The sequence below is a fragment of the Periophthalmus magnuspinnatus genome, chromosome 8 (assembly GCF_009829125.3).
Source record: "Periophthalmus magnuspinnatus isolate fPerMag1 chromosome 8, fPerMag1.2.pri, whole genome shotgun sequence".
In the NCBI taxonomy this organism is placed as follows: domain Eukaryota; kingdom Metazoa; phylum Chordata; class Actinopteri; order Gobiiformes; family Gobiidae; genus Periophthalmus; species Periophthalmus magnuspinnatus.
Window position 1 is genome coordinate 19,356,749 of NC_047133.1, and position 26,546 is coordinate 19,383,294.

A 26,546-nucleotide genomic window follows, 5' to 3' on the forward strand; every position below is an offset into this window, starting at 1 on the left:
CACACATATATATATATATATATATATATATATATATACACACATATATACATATATATGTATATATACATACATATATATGTATATACACACACACATATATATGTATATACACACACACATATATATATATACATATACATATATATATATAAATGTAGTTAAGTTATTATATATGTTTTTCTTCACTACATAATTCCCTATATCTTACTTCATATATTTCATGCATTCTGTATGTAGAAAGTAGTAAAAAAAATAAAATTATAATAATTATGAGAGGTTGTGTCCAAACTTTCCCACAATTACACAGATACTTTTCCACTGTCACCAAATACATGTTAAACACCAAAGAGCCCATTACATGAAAAGTATACAATCACCAGTCAATATATTAGAGACATTTTGTATAGAATATATTAATGTAACATAATTTTGACAATAAAACTTTACCAAAAACGTTATCGCTGACTTATGAAATGTTTTTGAGGCAACATGTTGAGCCAATGTGAATAATTGTATCCAAGTTCTGGATGGTTGGCAGACAGTGTACTTTGCTGCAGAGAAGTAGGTCAACTGGAAGAAAAATAATCTGCTGTATGAAGCAACCATTTCCAGGTGTGGACTTGAGGCTTTGGTTTATCCTATTTGGAGTGAAGTAAATCAGACCTGTACTAAGTTTAGTGCAACCATAGACTGTAGAAAGAAGTGGACTAAGTGGAGCCATAGTGTTTGGCTCCAGTCAAATGAAGCTCATCGGGGCTAGAGCGGTTATAGGGGCCAATTTGGAACTCTGACTGTGAGTATCATAGCAACCACAGAGCCAATCCAGAGCAGACGGTTGAAGGTAACACCCCTTTCTGGCCCCACCTTCCTCTCGGCAGGGGGCAGGCGCTTAGCAATGCTGTCAATCAAACCAGTTGCTAACACTAGCGAGAATGACCTTGGGGAAAGAAGTTGCCCGATTTGTCTGTTATTAATGTTGATATCTTGATTTAATAGACACGATAGCGAAATAAAAACACTAACATTTTGAGACCAAATTGACGAGGCTCACTGCAGCAGTTACAGAGATTGGGGCGACTATTTTTCAACAGAAAGTGAATTGGAGCCAGAGTTAATGGAGCCGGAGGAGCACCCATGCTTCCAATTTGGAATGCAGTGACTAGCAGGTTACCCATGTCCATTCATATATACAGTGTATGGGTGAAACAGCCAAGTGGTTGCTTAAAAACATGCCTGAACAAAAATAAAGTAATAATTAAAGTTTCAACATTAGTCTATCTTTCTAATTATGCAAATCAATTCATTATATTTACACTAGAATAGATGTCTCTAATGAGGAAACTGGTGAGTGCAGAATACAGCCCATTACTACCATATATGTAAACTACTAACTGTACCGTACCATTACAATAAACATAGATTTGACACATGCACTTGGACACAACAGTACAGAAGGAGAGAGAAAAAGATACAGAGAGAGAAGGGGAGAGAGAGGAGAGAGAGATGGGGGGAATGAATTTTACCTCTTCCTCTTCGCGGGCCTTGAAAGCAGGCGACAAAAGGGATTGCTTGGTTATTTAGACACACACAAACAGGAGAACCGAGAAACGAAAAACATAGTGGGACAGAAAACAAGTTACAACAGGGACAATGCACAGCCAAACTCAGGGTTAGTATTACACAGGGAATCACATTATACCATCACACTGCCACGGTTCAGGAGTCTCAGAGTGATGAAAATCATGCAACGTTGCCATAGCAATTCACAATTCAAAACTAAATATTTATTTGAATGGCCAAAAGTCATCAAAATAAAACCTATAATTACAAAGATAGCTCTGCAGGGTGTGAAGGAATCAAGGTAGCTCTATAGTCTTAATGACATTTATTAATAACCAGTTTTTGTTTTTATTGTTTATTTTAATGGGAACAGATACAAAAACAAAGATTAACAATTCAGTAATCTGATGCAAGTATCACGGTGTCAACCATCTCTGGTTACAAAGTGGCTTAAAGATAACAAAGTCAATGTTTTGGAGTGACCATCGCAAAGCCCTGATCAATACTCTTGAAAATGTACAGGCAGATGGAAAGGCAAGGCGGGATCAGTTACACCAGTTGTGTGAAGAAAATTAAAATCGCACTGAATACTATAATAACAACATCTTGCAAATTTGAATAGAAACTCTACACTTTGCAATGTACAGCCAAAGTGAAGTTACTGTTACTATCATTTGATTAAGTTTAACTATGATGAATTATAATTATGCTTAATCTTTTAAGCATTATGCAGTTTATTTATTTAGATTTTTAATGAGTTATACTGTCGCCTTAGAAATACACTAACACTAAAAAGCAGCTAATACAAAAATGAAGGTGGAAGCGCTAACTTATTCAAATTACATTGAAACTTGAGTCATGGGTTTTAGTTTCCACTTGAAGACAGGTCAATTATTTATTTAAAAGTAAAGAGTGGATTATCTCTTAGGCCAGTTCAAACCTCCTCCATGTTTGTTAGTATCTTGTCCATGTAAAATGCCTTGTAGCAGATATACATAAATATATTTGAATGTGTTTCACCTCTGGTTCGTCTTCGGACTGCTGAGCGAGCTGGTCGTGTTGAATGATCTCCGCCTCGTCCTCCGTTGGACCGTTGCCCACTCTGACACCTCCGAAGTTTTGAGTGCCCTGACGATTAGAAACAGAAACATGAGATTAATTTTAAGTCTATTGGAAATTACCTGGGTCAATATTTCAATACCAGACTTCACTTCAACAGAGGAAGTTTCTGTGTTTAGAAAAGTAGGTATTTGTGTCTCAAAGCTAATGCTAATGCTAACTGAAATTTAAATTAATTTGTGATGTTAAAACAGCACTACAGCCTGAATGAGTTTGTATAGAAAAACAATGGACTGTATTAGATCTGTTTTCATAAAGTAGTTTTGTGTTCCATTTTTAGCTTTAGATTTCATTAGCATTAAGACACAAATACCTACTTTTACAAACACAATTTTCCTCAGGTTAAGTGCTAACATCATTGTTAAGGTCTCAACATGGCATCCAAGATAATCCGTCTGTAACTGTTTGCTGTCTGGTATTTAAATATTGATTTATTTTAGCAAGTACAGCTCTGCCCTTTTTGAGAGAAGCAGAACTAGCTGGGCGGCGCTGTGACAAGGATCTGTTGGAGCTTGTAGGATGCTAAGGTGTCATCTCAGCAAATGCATAAAATAATAAACTGCCTTTTTTTTAGATTTTAGTTTAAAGCTAAAGTTGCACAGCTCCAAATCTGGTGTTGCAAAGTATACCAGTATTTCACAACAATGCGCTTTATAATTTCTAGATTTTTAAAATATATGCATAATAGAAAATATGTTTTTTTGTAAGTAGAATTGAAATTTGATCTTCAACATTTCTAAAACTAGCAAGCCTTACCAGGTGTTTGCGCCACATATGCTGTCTCCGTAGAACCAGAGTTTTCACTATTAACATACAGGGAACACACGCCAACGCTATGATCACCAGGAATGACTGCAGCACAGGCTGGGAAGAAAAAAAAAACACCAAACATTAAAAGGTCCTATATTACACAGAATTTACCTTTGTGAGCTGTAAACCATGTTATAATGTTGTCATCAAAACTTTTTCTTTCATTCACATTGAGTAAACCTTCATTATTAGTCTGTCTACATCTCTAAATCTCAAAATCCTCTGTTCTACCTTGTGACATCATGAAGTGGTAATTTTCAAGTTAACAGCTACCTTCTACCTTTTGTTCAGTAGAGATTGGCAATTCCGGGGCTGAAACTATCCAAATGATTCTAGTGAAGGTGTATGGAGTTTAAAAACACAGTGGAGCAATTCCTGTATTACCACATGACATCACAAGGTGGAACAGAGTGTTTTCCATTTGAGAGAACAACTCAGCCTAAATATGCAGGGTTTGTGTGTTAAACATGTGTGAATGAAACAAAACTAAACCAAAGAGCCAGTCCGGAGCGAGGTTGTTGATGGTCTATAATTTTTTAATGAACCTTTTCCAATTCCAATTTTGGGTAAATGAACAAAAAAAACCAAAAAAAATCATACCTGTCCAGTGTAGAGTCGTTTGACGGTGGGATCACGGTATTGGAACAGAAACATATTGATGAAAGCGATGAGGAGGCTGGGCGCTTCCCGGGATGTACGAGCGTTGTATGAGACCCACTTATAGAAGATGATAATGACCAGGTATCCAAACAGACAGGCCATGAACACGATCTCAGGGATGAAACCCAAGTAGATGTTTATGGGCTTCTGGAAATACCTGAAAATCAGCATAAAAACTATATTAGAAAAACTGGTAACGCATTAAAAACAGCAGATGGAAAACACAACAGTTGGTGTGTGAGTGGCATTTGTATTTGAATTACTTTGTGCATGAACTGTGCTATACAAATGAACTTGCCTTGTCTGTGTACTGGCTCCACCTAATCATAAAGCGTTTTAATGTCTGATAATGAGGAAGTGTGTAGTTAGCATGCTAGTTGTTAGGACTTTAGGGCCAGAGCAGTGTTTTACCATCGCTGTAATTCTGTTTTTCACATGATTAAGATCGTAAAAATATGTACAGCCTTTAAAGGTGCTCTATGTAGCTTTTCTGGTGAAGGATTTTCCACCTCCCTGTCTCTATGGAGGTGGTATTGCTTAGCCTTGAATGTTCCAGAGTATGGCATTAAACATATTTCCATGGAGTGAAGCCAGTGATAACAGACAAAATTACAGGTGAGATCTGTGGAGAGGGAAGCCCCTAACTAAAGTCAAATCTAGGAGTGATTGAGGAGTCTGGATGTTTATTACTACTTTTTTCCTTATTTTAGATACATTTTGTGCATTAAAATGTACTAAAACTTAAACACAGCACTATAGATGTTACAGTGATCTCTTACAGGTGGTTGAAAAGGCTGAGTGTGACTCCAAACAGCATGTGGATGACCCCCAGGATGACAGACATCTTCATTTTAAAAGAGTTGAGGAACGTCAGTTTGTTTGAGGCAATGTTCCAGATCTACAACACAGGAAGAAGAAGGCTTAGAGTATTGATATTAAACTGGTTGATTAATGATAGCTGCTTACTGGAGGAATAGACATGACAGTTGAGATCTCTGGAGAGGCAAGCTCCTAACTAAATTAAAATCTAGGAGTGCTTGAGGAGTTTGGATATTTATTACTTTTTTCTTTATTTTAGATACTTTTAGTGCAATAACTTTTAGTGCATTCAAATGTGGACTAAAACTTATGCATTAGATGAAACCACTTTCTCCAAGCTCCTCTGAGTGCATGGCAGAATCTAATGTGGCCCATTTCCTGTGCTTCTTCTAGGAGCAATTAGTCTTAGCATTAGCAAACATTCAACTTTCAATAGAAAACGCCTGTATAAGTAACTTCCAAGAAACTATACAGAATACAGTAGCTGACAAATAAAACCTTCACATCAGCTTGTTGGCATAGCAACCAAGTGTCAAATACAACAGCACTTATATTAACAACACAAACAGTTACAAGAACAGCTAAACATGTCAACTTTGATCTAAAGGTCAACCCCTTAAAGGTCCTATATTACACAAAATTGACTCTTGTGAGATTTAAGTCGTGTTATAATGCTGTTACCTCTTCAAAAACAGACCTGGAGTTGTGTTTTATATCATTCACACACGTTTGAGTAATCCTGCATTATTAGTGCATCTACATCTCCAAACCTTGAAACACTCTGGTCCACCTTGTGATGTCATGAAGTGGTAGTTTTCCAAGTTAACGGCTACATTTTACCTTTTGTTCACTAGAAACGGGCAATTCCAGGGCTGAAATTACCCAAATGATTTTAGTGAAGGTGTATGGAGTTTAAAAACACAGTGAAGCACTTCCTGTATTACCACATGATGACATCACAAGGTGGAACAGAGTGTTTTCAGTTTGAGAGAAGAACTCAGCCTAAATATGCAGGACTTGAATAAAACAAACATGTACGAATGAAACAAAACAGAACTCCAGGCATGTTTGTGATGAGGAAACAACATTGCAGAATAGATCTGAAAATGACAACATGAAACAGGAAGCTGAAACCCATGAATAGATTGTGTCATTAATTTCACAACAGATTCTAAATTAGTCTAATAGTAAACAAATAGACATTTTGAAATATAAATTATTCAACTTTTGACTTTCATCATTACCACACAAGTACTCTCTGGTATTTCACAATAACCTTTGTTTATTCAACACAATTCAACAGAATACTCACAGGATCGATCCCAATGGGGTAAGGTCCTTTGAAAACTCCATCTACAGCAGGGTCCAACTGCAAAATCCTGCTGCCATTCAACATGTCAAACCTACAATGGGACACACAGTGAGTTAGATCTGCTGTTGTAAAATCAAGTTGCGTTTAGGCTTTACAACTGTGGAAAATGCATATTAAAAGATCCTATGTTACACAAAATTGACTCTTGTGAGCTTTAAGCCATGTTATAGTGTTGTTAACTCATCAAACACATATCTGGAGCTGTGTTTTCTTCCATTCACACGTTTTGTATTATTAGTCTGTCTACATCTCCAAAGCTCAAAATACTTTGTGCCAACTTGTGATGTCATGAAGCTGTAGTTTTCATGTTAATAGCTACATTTGACCTTTTATAATTTTAACCCTGTATGGATGTATGGAGTTTAAAAACACAGTGGAGCACCTCCTGCATTAAGGTGGAATAGTGTGTTTTCAGTTTGGAAGAAGAACATAGAATAAATATGCAGGGTTTGTGTGTTAAACAAATGTGAAATAAAACACAACTCCAGGTATGAATTTGGCAAGAAAACAATATTATACCATCATTCTAGTGTCAAGACCCTCAACCTTAATACCACAATGATAAAAACATGTATAAGAAGTTATAATATAAACATAAAATGATTGTATTTTCTTGAATATTACTATGTGGTCCTATATTGGTCTTGCTCTAGTTCAGAGGTTATATTAATACAAGATCACATAACTGTATAAGTCTGAACTGGCCACACCAGAACAGAGGTGGGAAAAAAGGTTTTTGGCCATTTTAAGAATAATTGGATACTTTGGTGCCACAACTGCACTTTAATAATCGGGGGATAAACATTTATACTCACACCTGCTTGTGTTTTTAAATGGAGTTATGGATTATTTTATTTATTGGTTTGTATTTGTATTTTTTTTTGCATTTTTCTGTATTTGAACAGGACATCCATGAAAAGGAGAGTGTGTGTTCTCATTGGGTATAATAAAGATACATGAAATATAAAAATACTCAGGAAAGGTAAAACATTTTTCTATTTATGTATTTTTTGTTCCAGTATTGACATCAGTACTAGTTACGTAAAAATGTATTATCATCATCATCAACAGCAGTATCAGTAGTAGTAGTAGTAGTATTAGTGTATTTATTTTTTCAACAACCCTGCACCATTTAGAACAGAATTTAACAGTTTCACCGCATTTTTCTCACACTTTTTATAACTAACTGCAGTACTAATTGTAATCATGACTAAAGGCTGATATTGTTTAAAAAGCAGCGGTCACTCACGTCCAGTTTCCTCCGACTTTGGGGTCAAACATGGGCCGTACGCTCCAGCCCGATCCGAACAAGTTTATGGATTTGGAGAAGCAGTCGTTGTAAATGATGCCAGTGTAGATGGAGAAGATTCCCATGAGGAGGATAATGTATCTGCCCGCAAACACCATGCTGAACATCTGAGCAGGAGAAGCAGGAAATGGGAAAGTTCAGGTTAAATCACTGTAGTTTTAAACGGCAAATCCCAGAAGTCCTCCAGATCCGTTTTAAAGTTCCTATATTTACCAAAACCGATTCTTGTGAGCTTTAAACCATGTTATAATGCTGCTATCTCCTCAAAAACATATCTGGAGTTGTGTTTGGTTGCTCAAACATGTGTGAATGAAACAAGTTATTATTTGTCTGTTTACATCTCCAAAGCTCAAAATGCTCCGTTCCACCTTGTGATGTCATGAAGCGGTAGTTTTCAAGTTAACAGCTCCTTTTACCTTTAGCTCAATAGAGATTGGCTGATCCAAATGATTCTAGTGAAGGTGTGTGGAGTTTAAAAAACACAGTGGAGCACTTCCTGTATTCCCACTTTACATCACAAAGTGGAAGAGAATGTTTTCAGTTTGAGAGAAAAACTCAGCCTAAATATGCTGGATTTGTGTGCTTAACATGTGAATGAAACTAAACAAAACTCCAGGTATTTTTGTGATGAGGAAAATATATGAGATAATAACAGGAAACAGTGTAATATGGGCCCTTGTGTGTAATTACTGGGCCTAGCCACATGAAACAAAAAAACATATTCTCTGCCAGGACAAGTAAAAGTGAAGTGATTTTTTCATAATAACTTCAGTGTTCAAATGGTGCCATTATTCAACCTCAATGACGTGAATGTTGTCAGTTGAAAGAACTTTAAAACAAGATTAATATGTCAAGTTTGTGGAGCCAATCCCAAACAAATAATCATAAGATCTAACATTTGAGTATCATATAACTTTCTCGGCAGGGTTCACTTTCTATAATTTGATTATGTTGAAATCTCAGATGGAGGGAATGGGGCCAATGTTTCTTTGTGGGAAAGTTAAGATCCTATTAAACTTCATTACTGTTTGTCAGTGACTGGGCACCAAAGGCACCATATTAATCTGGTGGCTTAATACACTTATCTAACAATATCTAACCATGTTAAGGAGAAAAAATGGATACTTCAGCAAAGTAGACAGGCAGTTTGTTTTCCAAGATTCTTAGCAACAATGGGCTGACACTATCACAGATACTTGATTCTCTGTCATGGTGCGATATCACTGAATGAGAGGGGCTAAGCGTTCCAACCTTATGGTTTGAAATCAGGTACAGGCATAAAGGAGCTAAACAGGCATAAACCATAGACTGTATATATAAATGGACATAGCTAACCTGTTAGCTGCAGCGTTCCAAATATTCATCGTCATTTTGGTCTTAAAATCTTGGTTTTAACCCACTGTACATGATCCTGGGGTTTTTATTTTGCTATTTGGTCTGTAAATCAAGATATTAACTTTAAAGAACGGACAAATCAGGTGCAATCTTTTGGAGAGGTTGCTCCCAATAGCGTTAGCAACAGCCTTGATTGACAGCGTTGCTAAGCGCCCGTTCCCTGCTAAACCAGTGGTGCGGCAGAAAGGGGCGTTACCTTCAACAGCATTGCTCCAGATTGGCTCTCTGGTCGCTATGATACTCAGATTGGTTGGATTACCAAATATGGAACCCAGCTCCAAATTGGCCCCTACAACTGCTAGCCTCGATGAGTTTCATTTGACTGGTTGTCATCGCTATGAGTCATCGTCAGACTCACTTTGTCCACTTCTTTATACAGTCTATGGCATAAACAGATAAACTGTGTATGGGATGGTTCATGTAGCGCCCCCTGTGGTGTCCCTACCTCATTATCGTTCTTCTGTGCTATGAGCCTGGTCTCCCTCAGCACCAGATACAGAGCAGCACATGTCATGAGAATACCGTGACCCAGATCTCCGAACATGACGGCGAACAGAAACGGGAATGTGATGATGGTGTATGGAGCTGAAGAAGACATGAGGAGCAATGTTTTAACACAGGGACGGATATGGGAAATGCAACACTGGGCTTCCATAGTTTCAGATACAAAAAAATGGAGTACAAAAAGTTAAAGACACTTGTTGGGGATCTGTGGACATCTTATTGCTTTTCCTGGAAAGATCCAAAGTATGGCATTAAACTAATCTCCATAGGGACAAGTATATGAAGCCACGAGGCCAAGTTCACAGTAAGAATCTGTATTTTTCAAAGTATATTTATCAATAATATAAAACAATAATATCAATATAATAACTAAATACAAGATAGACGAGTTTAATGCCACACTGTGGAAAAAATCCAGGCAAAGCAATATAACAGTGAGACAAGCGGGTTGTGGACTGTGACAGTTACATAGTGTACATCTTTGAGTAACTTAATATTAAAATGTTGAACATTGCTAAACTAAATTATAGCTGGAAAAATACTACACAATAAATAGCTGTTTGTAATAAGAATCTGTATTTTCAAATCACCGAGAAAAACTATTTTGGCTTTCTGATAAATACATTTAATAAAGTGATTATTTGATTCAAACATGTGGTTTATATCACAGAGATTTGGTGCATTACCTTAAACTTAAACAAATACGTCAACTGAGGTGAAAATAACTGGTGCACAAGAACAACGGGCAACTCCACTGTTAGCGTCACTACTTCCTGTCCAATATTTTATGGGAAGTAGTAGTAAAATTAGCTAAACTGGCCAAGTCTAATTTAGCTAATGTTGAGATATAATAAATATTAAAACAACACCACAAACTGAAGTATTCTACATTTTAAAACAATCGGATAGTTTTTATTTGAATTAAATAGAATTTTAATATGTTGTTTATTTTATATTTTATGCTTTTAATACATTAAGCATAAGCCAGAATCATATCATTGTGATATCAAAATTGTGCCCTGTAAAATGAGGGTCAAATGAATCATCAGTAACAAAATATATATTGTATGGAAACCCAGCTACAAAACAAACAAACAATCATAACATAGAAGTGTCCAAACACAAAGACAATGCTGATGAAATTGGCTTATATCGTGCTTCAGCTGTTTAAACATATGGCATTGGTATATTTAGAAACTGAATATAGGCTTTTGTTGACATATTAAACATAATGGAGTGTGAGCAGCTGGTACCTGGGTTAATCTCCCTGTAGCTGCCGATCCCGTACGCATCCACAATATTCTGAAAGCCCGACGTGAACTTGTTTGTTTTGTTGTAAGTGGGCGGAGTCTGCTTGGTTTGCATCCGATTCAAGATGGAGGGCACTGTGGAGCCACTTTTCTCCTAAAAACAAAATGTCATCATTTATATTCATCTTTAGTTTCCAAATAGCAGATAATTGCTTTGGAAAACTGTTACAAACCCCATCAAATACCATTCACTTATTTATTATTATCACTATAGTAAGAATGGTAATCCAGTACAAAACCTACTTCCTACTTTTTTTTAATTACTTCGTCTATTCAAAATATGATAATCAGATTTTAATTTGTAATCACCATGACAATGGTCCCAATTTTTTATCACTGAAAACCCCATGGAGCTTAATTGCCCATATACTGACACACAGCATCGTGTGAGTTTAGGTGTGGTACCTTCTCTAGATTTTAAGCACAGGTTATAGTCGGAAGTATCAACCTGTTGTCCATTTGTTGATGGGTGAAACTAGAATGTGGTATAAACAAAGGTTTTCTTATATTTTCTTACCTAAAGCTCCTACTAACATACGCAAAATGAATCAAACCATTATTTTGATTTAATCTCATTTTACAGAGGATAATCTACTTTAAAGGGCCCATATTACACTAATTTCTGATCTGTTATAATGTTTCCTCATCACAAACAGACTTGGAGCTGTGTTTTGTTTCAATCACACATGTTTAACACACAAACCCTGCATATTTAGGCTGAGTTCTTCTCTCAAGCACTCTGTTCCACCTTGTGATGTCATGCGGTGATACAGGAAGTGCTCCACTATGTTTTTAAACTCCGTACACCATCACTAGAATCATTTGGATTAATTCAGCGCTGGAATTTCCAATCTCCACTGAACAAAATGTAAACTGTACATGTTAACTTGAAAACTACCACTTTATGACATCACAAGGTGGAACAGAGCATTTTGAGCTTCGGGGATGTAAACAGACTAATAATAAATAGTGTGAATGTAATAATAAATAAATGTAATAATAAATAAATGTGTGAATGAAACAAAACAAAACTCTAGATGTGTTTTTGAGGAGGTAACAACATTATAACATGGCTTAAACCTCTCAAATATCCATTTTGTGTAATATAGGACCTTTAAAGAAAACACATTCTGGTATTTATCAAAGATCTCCCCTTTAAAGTGTAGTAAGTTAATTATTAAAACCCACAGCTCCTTCATTACTGGCCCGGTCCCTCCCGGTGATACAATACTGACCGTGCCTCTACGCAGAGCGAACTGTATAGAGTCCAGATCACACACAGGGCACCACACTTCAGCGATGAGACACTTTTGAGTCACATCGATGTTGCACAGGTTCAGTGTGTGGTAAATGGCCTTCATCTTCCTCACTTTAATGAACCACACACGGACAGTTTTTGCGGCAGCCTGGAGGACGCGCTGTCTGTGGTCCTCTGTTTGGTTCAACACCTGCAGGAATGAAACGGGTGATAAAGAGATGGAAAGAGGGACATGCTAGTAGTAACAGAGCTGTGCCTGTAACTGCAAATTACACTTTAAAAAGGTAGTTACAAATTTGTATGTCTAAACTATTGTGATCACCAGACAGTATTATAGTAGTATGATTATTATTCAGTGGGGGAAGAAGTATTCAATTTTGTGAGAGAAAAAAAATACTCATGTAAAAGTAGTTTTCAGACCAATTAAAAATTGTAGTTACGGTCCACCACTATTATTCCTATTATTCTGAATCAAAGTTATTTATCTAAAGCATAGATTACAGCAAAATCTAAGGATATGCAAAATATAAAATGAGTTTTAAGCACAATCAACCTAAGCTGCGTAAAAAGATTCATTTTCCTTATATGTTTAATTAAATACTACATGTACTTTTTGTGTTTTTTGTGTTAAAGATGCACAGTGTACTACTTTTCTGGTACAGGGTCATCCTTCCAACATTCCAGACAAGGCATTACATCTCCATGGAGACAAGCAGGTGGCAGACCCATCACAATAATGTTACATAATGCACCTTTAAGTCAGGATGAATTTGTGGGAAGCCGCTAGCATTTAGTTTCCATTAACGAGCTTTTCTCATTGGTCATTGTCTGGATAAGGTTTCACTTTCAGTAAACAAAGCCTCGTAGTAATGTTGCTAATGAACATGTCCTGCATACATAAAAGTCACAGCGTATTTTTAGTCCTGCGTGTGTGTGTGTGTGTGTGTGTGTGCAAGCGTGTGTGCGTGTGCGCAATTGTCATAGGTTGGTGGCATTGGTCCATGTAATGCATTAGCTTCTCTCCGATCATAATCTGTGAGTCATACAGAGAACATACAGTCTCATGATCAGCAGATAGCAGCGTGAAAGTGCATATGAAGGTTTGAGTACTTTCACAAAAACATAGCTAACATACTTTTTACGCAAAAGGAGAGCAGTTTAAACATTGATTTAACTAAATAAATGTGTTGCTATTTATTTTTAGTTGTCCATTTGAAATTGTTGTGCAGTTTAGGTACGTTTTGGTCATAGACTGAGTAAAGAAGTGGCCTAAGTGAGTGTGACGTCACCCACAGCGTTCGGCTCCAGTCAAATGAAGATCATCGAGGCTAGAGCAGTTATAGGGGCCAATTTGGATTATCTTAGCAACCAAAGAGCCAATCTGGAGCGAGGCTGTTGAAGGTAACGCTCATTCCTGCCCACATCACTATCAATCAAACCTGTTGCTAACATTAGCAGGAGCGACCCTGAGTAAAGGCAGCTTCTGATTTGTCTGTTCATATCTATTTACAGACACAATAGCAAAATAGATCATGTAGAGTGTGTTAATATGAACATTTTAAGACCAAAATGACGACCGTGACAGCAGCAGTTACAGAGAGAGGGACCACAGTTGCTGGAGTTGATGGAACCGGAAGCTCGCCCATGATCATTTCCTGTTTGTAACGAGGCAGCTAGCAGGTTAGCTATGTTCATTCATATATACAGTCTATGGTTTTGACCCTTGTTAACTTTATGGTTGCTAGGTCACATACCTCTATGTATGTCATATCTGCTGCCCAAGTCCAACCAGGAAGGAAAATTATAACCTTTATCAAAAGTACAAAACTATAAAAGACTAGGCAAGATCTTAAGTCAAATGTTAAATGTAATTATGTTAACCATGTTTTAGAGAACTGGTCACTTTTTAGATTTAACTAAAATCCATAACTGTTACCTAGCAACCATTAACCAGGGCAAACACCTGTCTAAATTGCACTATAGTTATGATTAGACAAATAAAAATAGACAACACCTTTACTTTGTCAAAATCAATGTTTAATCTGCCATTTGTTTCTGTATTTTTCTTCTCCACAAACTGCCACGCAACTGACATAAAAAAAATGCTCCAGATTTAGCCAAGGTACTACCCCACCAAACCAAATCTCAATTAGAAAAACATGAAGACCTGTTAAACCCAGCTCCCATACACAGCTGTGAATGGCTCAGCGCACTATAACAACACATACTCGTGATTCCAGTCCAAATAACTGCATTCTTTCACTAGAGTTATTCCACGACTCAGCTGTTAGGCTAACTCAGTGCTAATGCTGCGTTGACCTACGACCAATATTGGATTTTGAGATTGTGCAAAGACTAAATACTTAAATAAATAAAAAGTTACACAAGCCTGCTATTTTTTTCTTTATTTTTATTACTTTATACATTTTATATACATACAAAGACATCAAATATATGAAACCAGATATATGAAATTATGTAGTAAAGAATAGTTAAATTACTATTTTTTTTAGATTAAAATCCTTTTTTGGTCAAAAAATACTTGGTTTTGTTTTCTACATAATTCCACATATCTCATTTCAAATATTTGATGTCTTCTATATGTATGTATTTTGCCTGCTCTGTAAATAAGAAGGGATATAATTTTATATTTGCCAGTGAAGCTGTTAGATACTACTTTTAATAGCTGCAAACTGTGAAAGAAGAAGGCAGGTAGGTTTAACTGATATGCCATAACGAAAACCCAAGCACTCACATTCATACATTTTTCAGGCCTGTATTTATAGCTTTGTCAGGAATGTTCCACAGAATGGCATCAAACTTATCTATATAGTATTTATCTCATTACAGCTGTTTTTATCATGCTTTTGTATTGTAATGCTTTGATATTATATGTTTAGTTCAGGTTTGACATCTTTTGTTGCTCAGTTGCTGGTCTGTTTTGGAGACTGGCTCTAATGAGTTGACACCGCTGTTGTTTTGCTCTTGTTTTGGCGTGGGTAACGGCCTTCTGTAGCCCTTGTGCTAAAAAAATAAACAACCAGAATAATTTGGGCGTGTTTCCTTACACCAGAACGCTACAGTATATTTATGGAAAACTGTTGCTGCCGGAGCATGGGTGACGTAGGCTTGTGGGCGGAGCCTCGGACAGGCTCATAACGCTAAATGCAAGGAGGGTTTGCATAGTTCCTGGGAGAGATCGCAAGATTACGTGCACGAATGTCGTATAATACAACTTCAGGCATGTTTTTGATGAGCGCACAATGTTAAAAGATGGTAGAAAGGGCCAAGTCATAACATCTCCAAGGACACAAGCAGGTGACACTATCAGAAAAGTGACATAATGCACCTTTAAGTCTGTTGTTATGACTGTTTGCATTGAATCAACAGTGTGTAATGTCAGGGTTAGGGCTTTGTGGTTACGCAGGTTATGCCAGTGTCTTATGTAAGGGAGAGGCTGCTTCTCTGTTTACCATTTGAAGGTCGTCGATGCGAGCGTTCACTCCGGCCAGCATCTCCTTCCTCTCCTGAGGGGTTTCTGGACATGGGTACAGTGTTGCTCTGAACCTGAATAGAAAGAAAAAGAAGGAAAAAAATACATGTACTAGTATAACTTTACCAAATTCGATAGATGTTGCCCAGTTACACATGTTAAACGAGTTACATTTCTCCAGTATATGTACATAAATGTGTTTTTTTTTAAAAAGGTTTCCACATTCTTGTTTCCATTGTGAGATTATTGCTTTGCCAGGAATATTCTACAGTACGGCATTACATTTATCAATCTCCATGGAGACAAGAAAACATGACACCACCAGGCCAAGTTACAACTAAGATCAGTGGAGAGGTATATACATTTTTAAGCAATGAAAACGGTCTTTAAAACACCTGATAGGCAAGTTTATTATCATACTGTGAAGCATCCCAAAGTAAATAATAATATAATATTAATATCTCCACAGAGACAAGCAGGTGACAGACCCCTCATCAGAAAAGTTACATTGTGCACCTTTAAAGCAAATATATTAATTTGTCTCATGACTCACCCTTCACAGATTTTCTTGACCCTGTTTTTCAGCTGGTCTCCCTGAAAGAAGATGATGAAAACCGACTTGTGGACCTGGTCGCTCTGTGGAAATAAACATGCATTATATTATTAAAATTTGACCAGTTTTGACCCATGATAAAATATATTTTGTAATTTTTGGATTGTGGTTGTACTGACTGTTGTGGGGTCCTCCAGAGGGTCTTCGATTTCCGCCTGCCTCAAAAACACATTTCCTCGACAAACTCTCCACAGCATCCTCTCAAATGTGGGAATACGCTCTCGCCCGATGACGCCAGCTACAAATCTGCAAGACAAGATTGAACTTAAACTAATTAACCTCTGCTAGGGTAGATTAGGTTGGAAATGTAGTATATTGAATAAATGAATGCTGCTTTATGTTAGTAGTAAGAGGGATGACATCTTCATTGATTTAGATATTTGAAGATTAAAGCGTTACAACTTGTACAGTATTAAACTGATTTTGGGGTTTTTAACCATGTTATAACCACATGCATGGTGTATTGTGGATCATCCATTCAAGATGGTTTTCACGCTCTCCTTGTAAGTGTTTTTTTTCTGTATGCTCTGAAATGAGAGTAGATTTTATTTTCTTCTTATTTTAAAAGAGAACATATTTTAAAATGTACTTGAACTTATCCATGTTATAATGCTGTTCCCTCATCAAAAGCATACCTGGAGTTCTGAGTAACCCTTTATCATTAGTTTGTCTACGTCTCCAAAGCTCAAAATGCTCTGTTCCACCTTGTGATGTCATGAAGTGGTACTGTTCAATGCATGTGGGAATGAATCAAAACTAAATTTCAGTTATGTTTTTGATGAGGAAATAACATTAAAACATAGATCATAAAATAGGGTAATATGGGCCTTTAACTGATTCATGCATGTCTGAGTAATCCTGCATTTGAGGCTTGGATGCTCAGACAGTTGTTTGCTACAATGAAATGCCACTGTCACTGAGGGTGCTCGATTCTGAACAGGAAGCCAGGGGACCTGTTTTTTTTTATTATGAAGTAATTTTAGATCAACATTGTTATTATTCACAATGAACAAAATGTAAAAGTATGATCTTGTACGATGTTATAGTTTACTTCTGAATACCCAACGAAAGCATAATGCACATTTTTAAGTTACAAAATGTAATAATATCAAATCTCTGAGGTTTATGAAACGCATGTTTATGTGAGATATTTAAGGTCAAAGGTCACTTGATTTTGTGATTTCGTTCATTGCAATGGCGCTTTAGACTTACCCCAGTCTGAGAGGGGCTCGGTTCACTTCGCTGGGCTCCAAGAGAATGGACGACTCTTCAAGTAAACTGGGATCCTCCATCTGCAAAACAGAGTGTGACGGGTTTTTGTGTTTTTCTAATTATGACTTGTTTTGATGGTAAAGTAACTGTGGTAAATATTTATCATTGTTTTAGATCAGGTGAATTACATCAGGTTAAATATAAACTTCACCAAAATTAAGAAATTTGAAAATTCTGTCAGTGAAGATATTGACACTTTGCAGTGACATCATGCTGTGGGCACATCATGTATGTCTATGGAAGAATGTTCAGCCGTTTCCATGGTGACAAAGTGTACATGTTAGCAAACACAGCCTGATAGGTTGTTATATTGCCCGAAAACTCACAAATAAATACAAACTGGATTTAAACAGCATGTTTTCTGTGATCAATGAGCATCCGTGGTCCTGTTTAGGTGTTTGATTTTCAACAAAAAAAGGTGAGCGTGACTAGCTGAAACTGTTGGCTAATGCTAGCTAGCTTATGACTGTAATATATATTTGAGAGGGATTTGTTTAACAGTACAAAATCAGCTCTTCTGTTGTAGTTCCAACTATCAGTCAGCTCTTTATGGTCAGACTGTGTTAAAATAAAGCTCAGATTAAAGTCTAACTTGAGTAACAGAGCTTCAGACAGAGCAGTGCCTTACGTTAGCTTCACACCTCAAGAGAATTTTGATGACATCAGCTGCAAAGTATCATTTGTTACGCCTGATCGGGTTTTACATAACAGTTAAGACATTTCCAGTAACTATCCACACTGAGAAATATGTTTAAGCAAATGTTTAACAGATCGTAACAGTTCAGGTTCACTGCTTGGTCTAGTTTGCACTCTGTCCTTATGTTTCAAATTCATTCTCTGTCATTGAGGTAAATGATTTTCAGTCATTTAACATAAAACAACTTGTAAAATGTGAAAATATGTGACCCAACTATGCATAATCTCTGAAATCAATAAAAGGAAATAAACAAAACTGAAGTTGAAAGGCCAAAATATAATGACAAAAGTCATAGACAAATAGTGCAGTGTGAGGACTGCACTAAGTGGGCCCTTTAACAGTTCATATTTCAGTCTTGCTCCTGAAGTTGTTCACAATGTCTCTGAACATAATCCTACATTTTAAAACGCAAACCTAAAGGCAATTGTAATACTTGTTAAAAAAAATTAATTAAAAAAATCTGAAATATCCAGCCCTAAACGTTATATTACTTTACACGGCCAGTACTATAAGAATCAATATAAAAAACATGGAGGTTGGTCAAGAAATGGCTCAACAGCATTTCTAAATTCTCATTAACTTTCACCAGAATAAACTGCATCAGGTTTTACGATTTGTGCAGCTCAACAGGAAATGATGGCGTTTCCTTTTTCTTTTGCAAGTTAACAAAACAAATGTAATACCCCATTTATGTGTATGTCTGTGTATATACGTGTATATTTGTGTGTGTGTACGTATGTGCGTGTGTATATGTGTGTGCATATGGTTGTGCAGATGAGTGTGTGCGGATGTGTGAGTGTGACTGTGCATGTGACTGTAAGTTGTAGGGGTGTGTGTGTCATGCAGATGTGGGGGTGGGGTGGTTGGTGGAAGGGCATGAGGGACTGTTTTATAACGACTGTAAAGCACTTATGTGTGTGTTACATTTTTGTATGAAAAGCACTTTATTAGGAATAATCAAATCAAACTTTATGTATAGATTTCTTTCAGCAAACAGAAAACCCCAAAGCTGAAGTAGTTTAAAAGACTTGAACTTTACAATTTTAGATTATAAACCACAAAAAACAGATGCAGCAGAAAATTACCAAAGTTTGACTAAAACTAAAATTCAAATAATTCTTTTTAGTCTTAATCTATGAAAATATTTTAACAATTGAGTCAGCTAAATCCATAATGGTTTTAGTCAACTGGAAAAAATATATATGCTAATTTTTACAAAAGGTCCCATATAATGTTTCCTCATCACAAACAGACCTGGAGTTGTGTTTTGTTTCATTCACACACATTTAACACACAAACACTGCATATTTAGACTTAGTTCTTCCTTCAAACAGAAAGGACCTTTAATAAATTGTATTGCATTGCATCATGGGACATGTGCAGACTCTGGGACTGAAAAGTAGAACTTAGATCTAGTCTACACTCTTTCCTTTCATTCATTTATGTTGAGTTTTTATTATTCAACAAAAATGTCAGTGTTTTTAGTTTATGTTTTATTCAAAAAAATTTGTTTAACTTTAGTCCTAGTTTCAGTCATTATACTTACTTTTTATTTCGTTTTTATCTAGTTTTAGTCAGCAAATTATTGGCAACGGAAATAACTGAGTTAACACTATTAACACTGACCAAAGTATGTCTTACCTCGTCAAAAAACTGCTGTGTGCGTCTCAGGATGTGTTTGAGTTCCGTCAGCTCCAGAAAGTTCTTCTTCAGAGCTTCCTGGTTTGTGTTAATCTCCTTCAGCTCATTCTCCAGCTTCTCAAATGTGGCCTTTTGTAGAAAATCACAAGAAACAACAAGAACCATCATGTTTACCATTATAAACATAAAAAAGAAGGCCAGTCACGAGAACACATTTTCAATTGAGAAGTAAATATAGACGTTAAAATGATAATGTTGAAACCAAACCATAAAGCAAAATTATCCCCCAAAAACTACTTGAAATGTACAAAATTGTAAAAAAAATTAAATATGATAATAACATGTGCTGAAATAAATACATAACAGAAGCAACACTAAAGTAGTTTGTATCTATAATGAGACATAGAAGGTGGATGGGTGTATTTGACCCTCTACAGCTCAAATCTTAAATAATCAAAAAGAAAAACTCCCCACAATAAACACTGACCCCCAAAAATGATCTTTCCATGTGTTATGTCTTGAAAAGTCGATATAGTATTTATCGCTATAGGCTCAACTGGAGTATTTCCCCAGATATCGGTCTCGGTCTGGTGTTGCACATTTTCCTGCACTGCTCCAGTCTCTGTGTGCTCATGTGTGAACGTTCCACCACTGCTGAGGAAACTGGGAATGCCAGTTTCCTCAGCAGTGGTGGAACGTAACAAAGTAAAAGTAGTAAAGTACTGTAATTAAGTAAAAAAGTGGCGTATTGGTACTAAAATAGATTTTACAGTGGATACTTTTTACTTTACATTTGAGAGTAGGTATCTGTACTTTCTACTGCACAACATTTTTGAACAGGGCTGAAACTAAAAAGTATTTTTATTATAGTTTGGAGCAAACAAAACTATACAAATAAAAACAACTAAAAAACGATTGACTCAATAGTTCTCATTGAACTGTTTAACTACATTTGTAAACGGGTACGTCTTATTTAATACTTTAACTTAAGTAAAAGTAAAAAAAAGTACTTGAGTACTTTTATGCACCAGTATCTGTACTATTACTTAAGTAACAAAATGGAGTACTTCCACTACCGGTCCTCCGTCAGTTTTTTTGAGCAAACTAATGAATGATGTATGAATTTATATCCCACATAAACATAATTCATTATTACTAAAGCAAAGTTAAAATGTAAACTTCACTAAAACTTAAGATTAAGTTGGTCTGCAATAGATTTTAAAATGCAATATCGCAAATATCAGCATCTGCTCCAAAAATATATATCGGACCTTCACAAATTTTTTATGAACCACAATGTGGCGTTTCCACCACCATAATTGCAGGTTCACTTATAATTATCCTTTTTTTTTTTTACAAAAAACAGTAATTTTGCAAATGGGTAATAAGGAATTATAAGCTTTGGATAATAGTTACCTCCAGATCAATCATGTCTCTTGGGAATGGGACTTCTGGGTTCTCTCCTGTGTCCACAATATCGATGTTTGCTTTTTTAATTTCTTTTTCCACAAATCCTAGAAAAATAGAACACACAATTTAAACATTTTGTCAAATGCCTGATTATAATTCACTTAAAGGAGCTGTATGTAGCCTGCCCTCCTACAGTTTTAAAAAGGTACTACAATCACAACTGATCCTGCGTTACTAGAGCCTTAACCTGCAGAACGAGACATATACAGGTTTGTCTCATTCTCAGTATATGGACAAATTTGAATATAAACAACTTGACCATCATGTATTTATAATCTTTCTGTAATTCAGAATAAATCAGCATTAGAATAGTTATCAGTAAAAGCCATATTTGATTTGAACATATTTAGCTCATATCTGGAGACAAGGCCAAGCTTATGAAATTTAGCCTCAAAATGTTACATACAGTTCCTTAAAACTTTAATTATAGTAGTAGTAGAAACAGATTAGCATGTGAAACTGCTTTAGTATGTCTACACATCGGCTTTGGATTAGCATTAGCTCGTCTTACTCAGTTTACGGTCCATTTCTTCACATCGTCGCACTTCATTGACGAACTTTCGCTGGAAAACGTTCACATCTGGATTTAACTGAAAGAAACAAAGACACCATTCATTTCTTTGTTACGTGTAAATAATGGATTACACAACATAATAAATGAAGGATAGCTGTTGTAATGGCCCGGTAACACTGCTAAGACTAGATCAATATGTAAACAGGAACAAAACTGCATTGACTGAAGCTTGTAATGTTTGTTAAAAATATTTAGTTGTTTACAGAGGACAAGCGTTACATACTTAAGTGCCTTCTTTGCTAATGGTGAAAAGGACAAAACAATCATTGAGTTTTTTGGGGGTCCATTCATCCATTTTCTTCCTCTTATCCAGACACTTCCTCCAGCTCCTCCGGTGGGACCCCAGGGCGTTCCCAGGCCAGCTGAGAGACATTATCCCTCTAGCGAGTACAAAGTCTCCCCCAGGGTCTCCTTCCAATGGGACATGCCCAGAACACCACCCCAGGGAGGCGTCCAGGAGGCGTCCGGAACAGATGCCCGAGCCACAACAGCTGGCTCCTCTCAATGTGGAGGAGCAGCAGCTCTACTCTGAGCCCAAAGCTCATGATCATAGGTGAGGGTACGAACGTAGATTGACAAGTAAGTCAAGACAGTTTTGTTTGGGTTTTTTTTCCTCAAATTGATCAGTTTTTTATCCAATTACAATTCTTCAGATTAAAAACAAAACAAAATAGCTTTTATTTTATTTGAACATAAATATTAAATGAATGAGACAAAACACACAATTTATGTTCCCAAACTCTGAGCTTTACTCCAAACTATGCTTTTTTTAGATTTGATTTAAGAATGTTGAAAAATTAAGACTGTTGCCATTGAAATTCAAAATATAAAACAGAATATTATATCTTTTGAATTGGAAAAATCCCTCAAAATGGTGCATATAACTGGAAGCAGAAAAGTCAAATGATTCCCAGAGTGAGAGAATGAAGGATTTTGTGCTCAGCTGAAAGCACATGACGAGCCTTAAGGTATTTTAGACTCTCAGCAATAGTTTACTACTGCTACTGCCACTACTATTGGTCCTCCTGGTACTACTCCTACTGCTACTGCTGCCACTACTGCTACTACTACTACTGCTGCCACCATTAGTGCCACTACTGCTGTTACTTCTAATACTGAGCAAATAGCTGTTTCAAAGGTTGTGCAAATGTGTGGATACAAAAAATAGTCACCAAATAAATGCCGACTTTTTGAAGCTTCATTACTACAATGTGACTAGAGAGTTTAGAAATACAACTATTTTGATTCTGTTTTTCTGTTTGTTTCAATTTATAGAAGTTTATTTTTTAATAAAATTGTTTGCACACAGATTCACAATGAGCAACAAAAAGCTAAATTGAAAAACAATTGTGCATTGTGCAAACAGTGCATCTGTAAATGTGCCCTTGAGCAAAACATTTTGACCTCAGCTTGCCTCTAGTATCTGAGACCTGACTGGTTGAATGGTGCAATAGTGACAATATTGTTGGACTTAGATTTTATAGCTCAAGTCAGGTTGGTTGGAGGTTTCCTTTCTTCATTCACAGATATTAGCATTAGCAAGATTATCTAAGAAAAGCAGGCGACCGCCCCATTAAAGAATCGTTGACATTTCAGAGAATAGCAGGGCGTGGTGGTGAACTCACATCTCTAAACTGGACCATCCCGATCTCTCCCAGTTCACTGACGCAGCAGTAGGCCGCCTCCGACTGAAGGAACAGCTGAGCCAGCGTCATCTCCTCGCTCCTCAACAGCTCCCCCATGGTGGACCAGGATGTGCACGCCCCAAACACTAAACAAAAGAAGAAATATCAAGAAAATTTAACAAGATTAAGTTTCCCACATCATGCAATAAATGGTGAATACTAAAATCAGAAAAAATATGAGAAAAAGCAGTACCACTTAAATACATAACAGTCAAAACTTTATTAGTAAACAAATACAAAAAGGCCCTGTACCCTGTCAAGGTCAAATTAAGTCAGCTGTGAAGTGCCTGCATTGAATTAGAAAGTGTTTTATTGTCTGAGTATTAGTGCAACTCCATTCTGGTCTCTGGGAGTTATAAAGAGCTTATAAACTTATAAAGTAAGTGAGGAATAACTCTGGAACACTCCAAACTGTTTAAAATGAACTGGTTCTGTTTTTCACATAAAAGTCAGGCCTTTAAGAATTCCTAATGAATAAATGTATTTTTTTCATTAAGTTTATTTAGAATGATTCAAGTTACTTGATAGAGGGGTTTGGTGTTAGAGCATTAATTAAGTGGTTCCTAAGCATGAATTATTCTTAATAAACCATTTGTTCCTTAAGAATTAAGTCTTTCTTCATGCTGTATAAGGCTACTAACAATGTAATGTAAAGAGTTACTGAAATTAGCCAAACCCTCCAAAAAACAACATGATGTAATAAAAATAAGGGAACAATAGTGCGATATAGTGCTTTTCCACACCTTTTTGCTAGTTACTCTGTTATTCATCCATTCATTCACCTTACCCGAGTGCTGCTAAGCTATGGGCACACAATATGTGTTCAAGACTTACTTAAAGTAGTAGCACTAGCAACAATTTGAGAGGTAGTAACTGGGTCACAATAACACATTTTGATGTGCGATATATTGCTGAAGAAAATATAGACAATAAATAATAATACTGAAACCAATTGAGGCCACTGACACAATCACCCTAAAACAAAAACTATTCTCTACAGCATTTTTAATGAACATGAGCTGCCATATATGAAACACTTAATGAGCCAGAGAAATGGTCAGTTCAACCCTATTCATCGTATTCGGGTTGTATTATTTTGTACGGGACTGTTGATCTTGACAGTAAATAAGTTCTATAGGATCTACAGAGCCATTTTAAAGCCTCCCAGAGAATCAGAGCAGGGTTGACTTGTGGGTCACATGAACACAGAACGTTTTACACATATTAACCTACTTTATATCAGATTTTAGAAGCGAAACTTCTCCAAATCGTGAATGCAATTTCCGCTTAATCAGAAGTGCCACCACAAAGAAAGTGCACTTTGGAGCATTTAGAAGCAAAAGTGGGAAGGGCAGAATAAGGTCAATACAGCTAAAATCTTATCTTCACTAAAGTACTGAAAAAATAACAAAATAAAAACTAAATCTAACAAAATCACTAGTACAAAGAAAAATATTGACCCTCCCAAAATAATTATTCCATCCACTATGTACAGAACAATAATTTGATATAGCATTTATTGTGACAGGACTGGTAATAATAATAATAATAATAATAATAATCCCCAGTAGGTCTTCTGCTATCTGCTAGTAAAACATCATCAAGTCCCTATGCTTCACCTATAACAATGTATTATCACTGTTTATGCTAAAGTCCTAAATAAACAACATTAATTAGACAAAGCAATGGAGCTAGCTTTGTGCACCACATTTTGTACAGACTCACTAATGACTCCATCACCTACTTGTTACTTCATGTGCGAGTGAAAATTGTGTAATCCATGTGACCAAAAAAAAATAACAAAAATGGCCCTAAGGTTGTCTCATGATGACACAGGAATGCACTACAGCAAAAAAGTTACCCAAGTAATAGTACTTAGTACATATTCAGTATTTCTCATTAATTCAGAAGATCATAGTGGTTTTAAAAAATAACTTCATTCATTCATTAAAAAAATTGACTATTCTGTTGCCGGAACAAAATCTCACTTCAATCAATATAAAAAGTAAATTGTCTAAACTATTGTCCAAATCCAAAAGTCTTGAAAACAAAAGCACTACATACAGAATTTGAAATATAAAATGTACTATTGAATTTACTTCTTTTTCTCCATTTCTTTAATAAATAATGAAAATATTGAGCATTGGCGTGTGAATGTAAATGCTTAAGCCTCTTGCAATGTCCTTGTCTATAGCATTGTTAATTTGGAGGAAAACATTTTTTTTTTAAAGTAACTCGATTATTCAAAAAAGTTACAAGAATAAGTGTCACTTCTAGGCATGGGATGATATTGAAATTTTGTGTTGCGATTATCATGGCCAAAATAATTGCGACTAACGATTATATCACAATAATTATTAAAGGTGCTGACACTTTTAAAATGTTATGTATATGAGTAATTATAATTATAATTTTTATCTTATGAATATGCTCCAGGTTAAAACAACTTTTAAATAGTTGTATTTTCTTATCAGTGAAAACACCTACGATCTAGTGGACAACTTTATGGATAAGCAGGACCATCGACAGAAATTTGGGGGCCTGGGTCAAAAAGCATCACAATTCTGGGCCCCCTAAGACCCTGGGGGAACATTCTGGTGATATAATGATTATCTTTGTTGGCAACTATCACGATTACATAAAATGTCCCGCGAATGCTTATTATCACGATAGACAATATTATCATCCCTAGTCACTTCACAAATTGTATGACAGAAACCAGTGAATAAAATAAAATTAAAATAAAACAGTATTTTAAGTAATATGTATGTTTTAGGAATTTCAAGAATTTCAGATTTGTAAAAGTGTCTGCCATAGACTCTAAAGACCAAAGCTTATCTGGGATTATAGAGAAGCATGTGACCTGTCCCGTACAAAATCTTAAACCCACACGCCTCCTGCATCAAAGCAAAGAGTTATTACATTAATTTAACCAACATCAACGTTGACAACCATGAAATTTAACTAATTACATAAAAGGAT

General features: G+C 36.1%; 1 protein-coding gene across 2 annotated transcripts in view; it reads right to left on the minus strand.

Annotated features, from left to right (window-relative positions):
* The window catches only part of atp6v0a1a (ATPase H+ transporting V0 subunit a1a), a 33,138-nt gene that overhangs the window by 6,162 nt on the left and 430 nt on the right, over positions 1–26,546 (minus strand). Inside the window, exons 2-19 of one of the 2 annotated variants that reach the window (XM_033970820.2) lie at positions 23,505–23,650; positions 21,817–21,895; positions 21,252–21,349; positions 19,836–19,964; positions 17,438–17,517; positions 16,345–16,471; positions 16,166–16,248; positions 15,593–15,686; positions 12,097–12,309; positions 10,805–10,955; positions 9,493–9,632; positions 7,593–7,759; positions 6,284–6,374; positions 4,932–5,050; positions 4,093–4,309; positions 3,439–3,546; positions 2,584–2,691; positions 1,527–1,571 (exon numbers count right to left, since the gene is read on the minus strand). In XM_033970820.2, the coding sequence (XP_033826711.1) occupies positions 1,527–1,571; positions 2,584–2,691; positions 3,439–3,546; positions 4,093–4,309; positions 4,932–5,050; positions 6,284–6,374; positions 7,593–7,759; positions 9,493–9,632; positions 10,805–10,955; positions 12,097–12,309; positions 15,593–15,686; positions 16,166–16,248; positions 16,345–16,471; positions 17,438–17,517; positions 19,836–19,964; positions 21,252–21,349; positions 21,817–21,895; positions 23,505–23,621 (2,166 nt within the window). In that variant the 5' untranslated portion in view covers positions 23,622–23,650. The remainder of the gene's footprint in view (positions 1–1,526; positions 1,572–2,583; positions 2,692–3,438; positions 3,547–4,092; positions 4,310–4,931; positions 5,051–6,283; positions 6,375–7,592; positions 7,760–9,492; positions 9,633–10,804; positions 10,956–12,096; positions 12,310–15,592; positions 15,687–16,165; positions 16,249–16,344; positions 16,472–17,437; positions 17,518–19,835; positions 19,965–21,251; positions 21,350–21,816; positions 21,896–23,504; positions 23,651–26,546) is intronic. The other variant, XM_033970822.2, reaches the window with a different exon arrangement.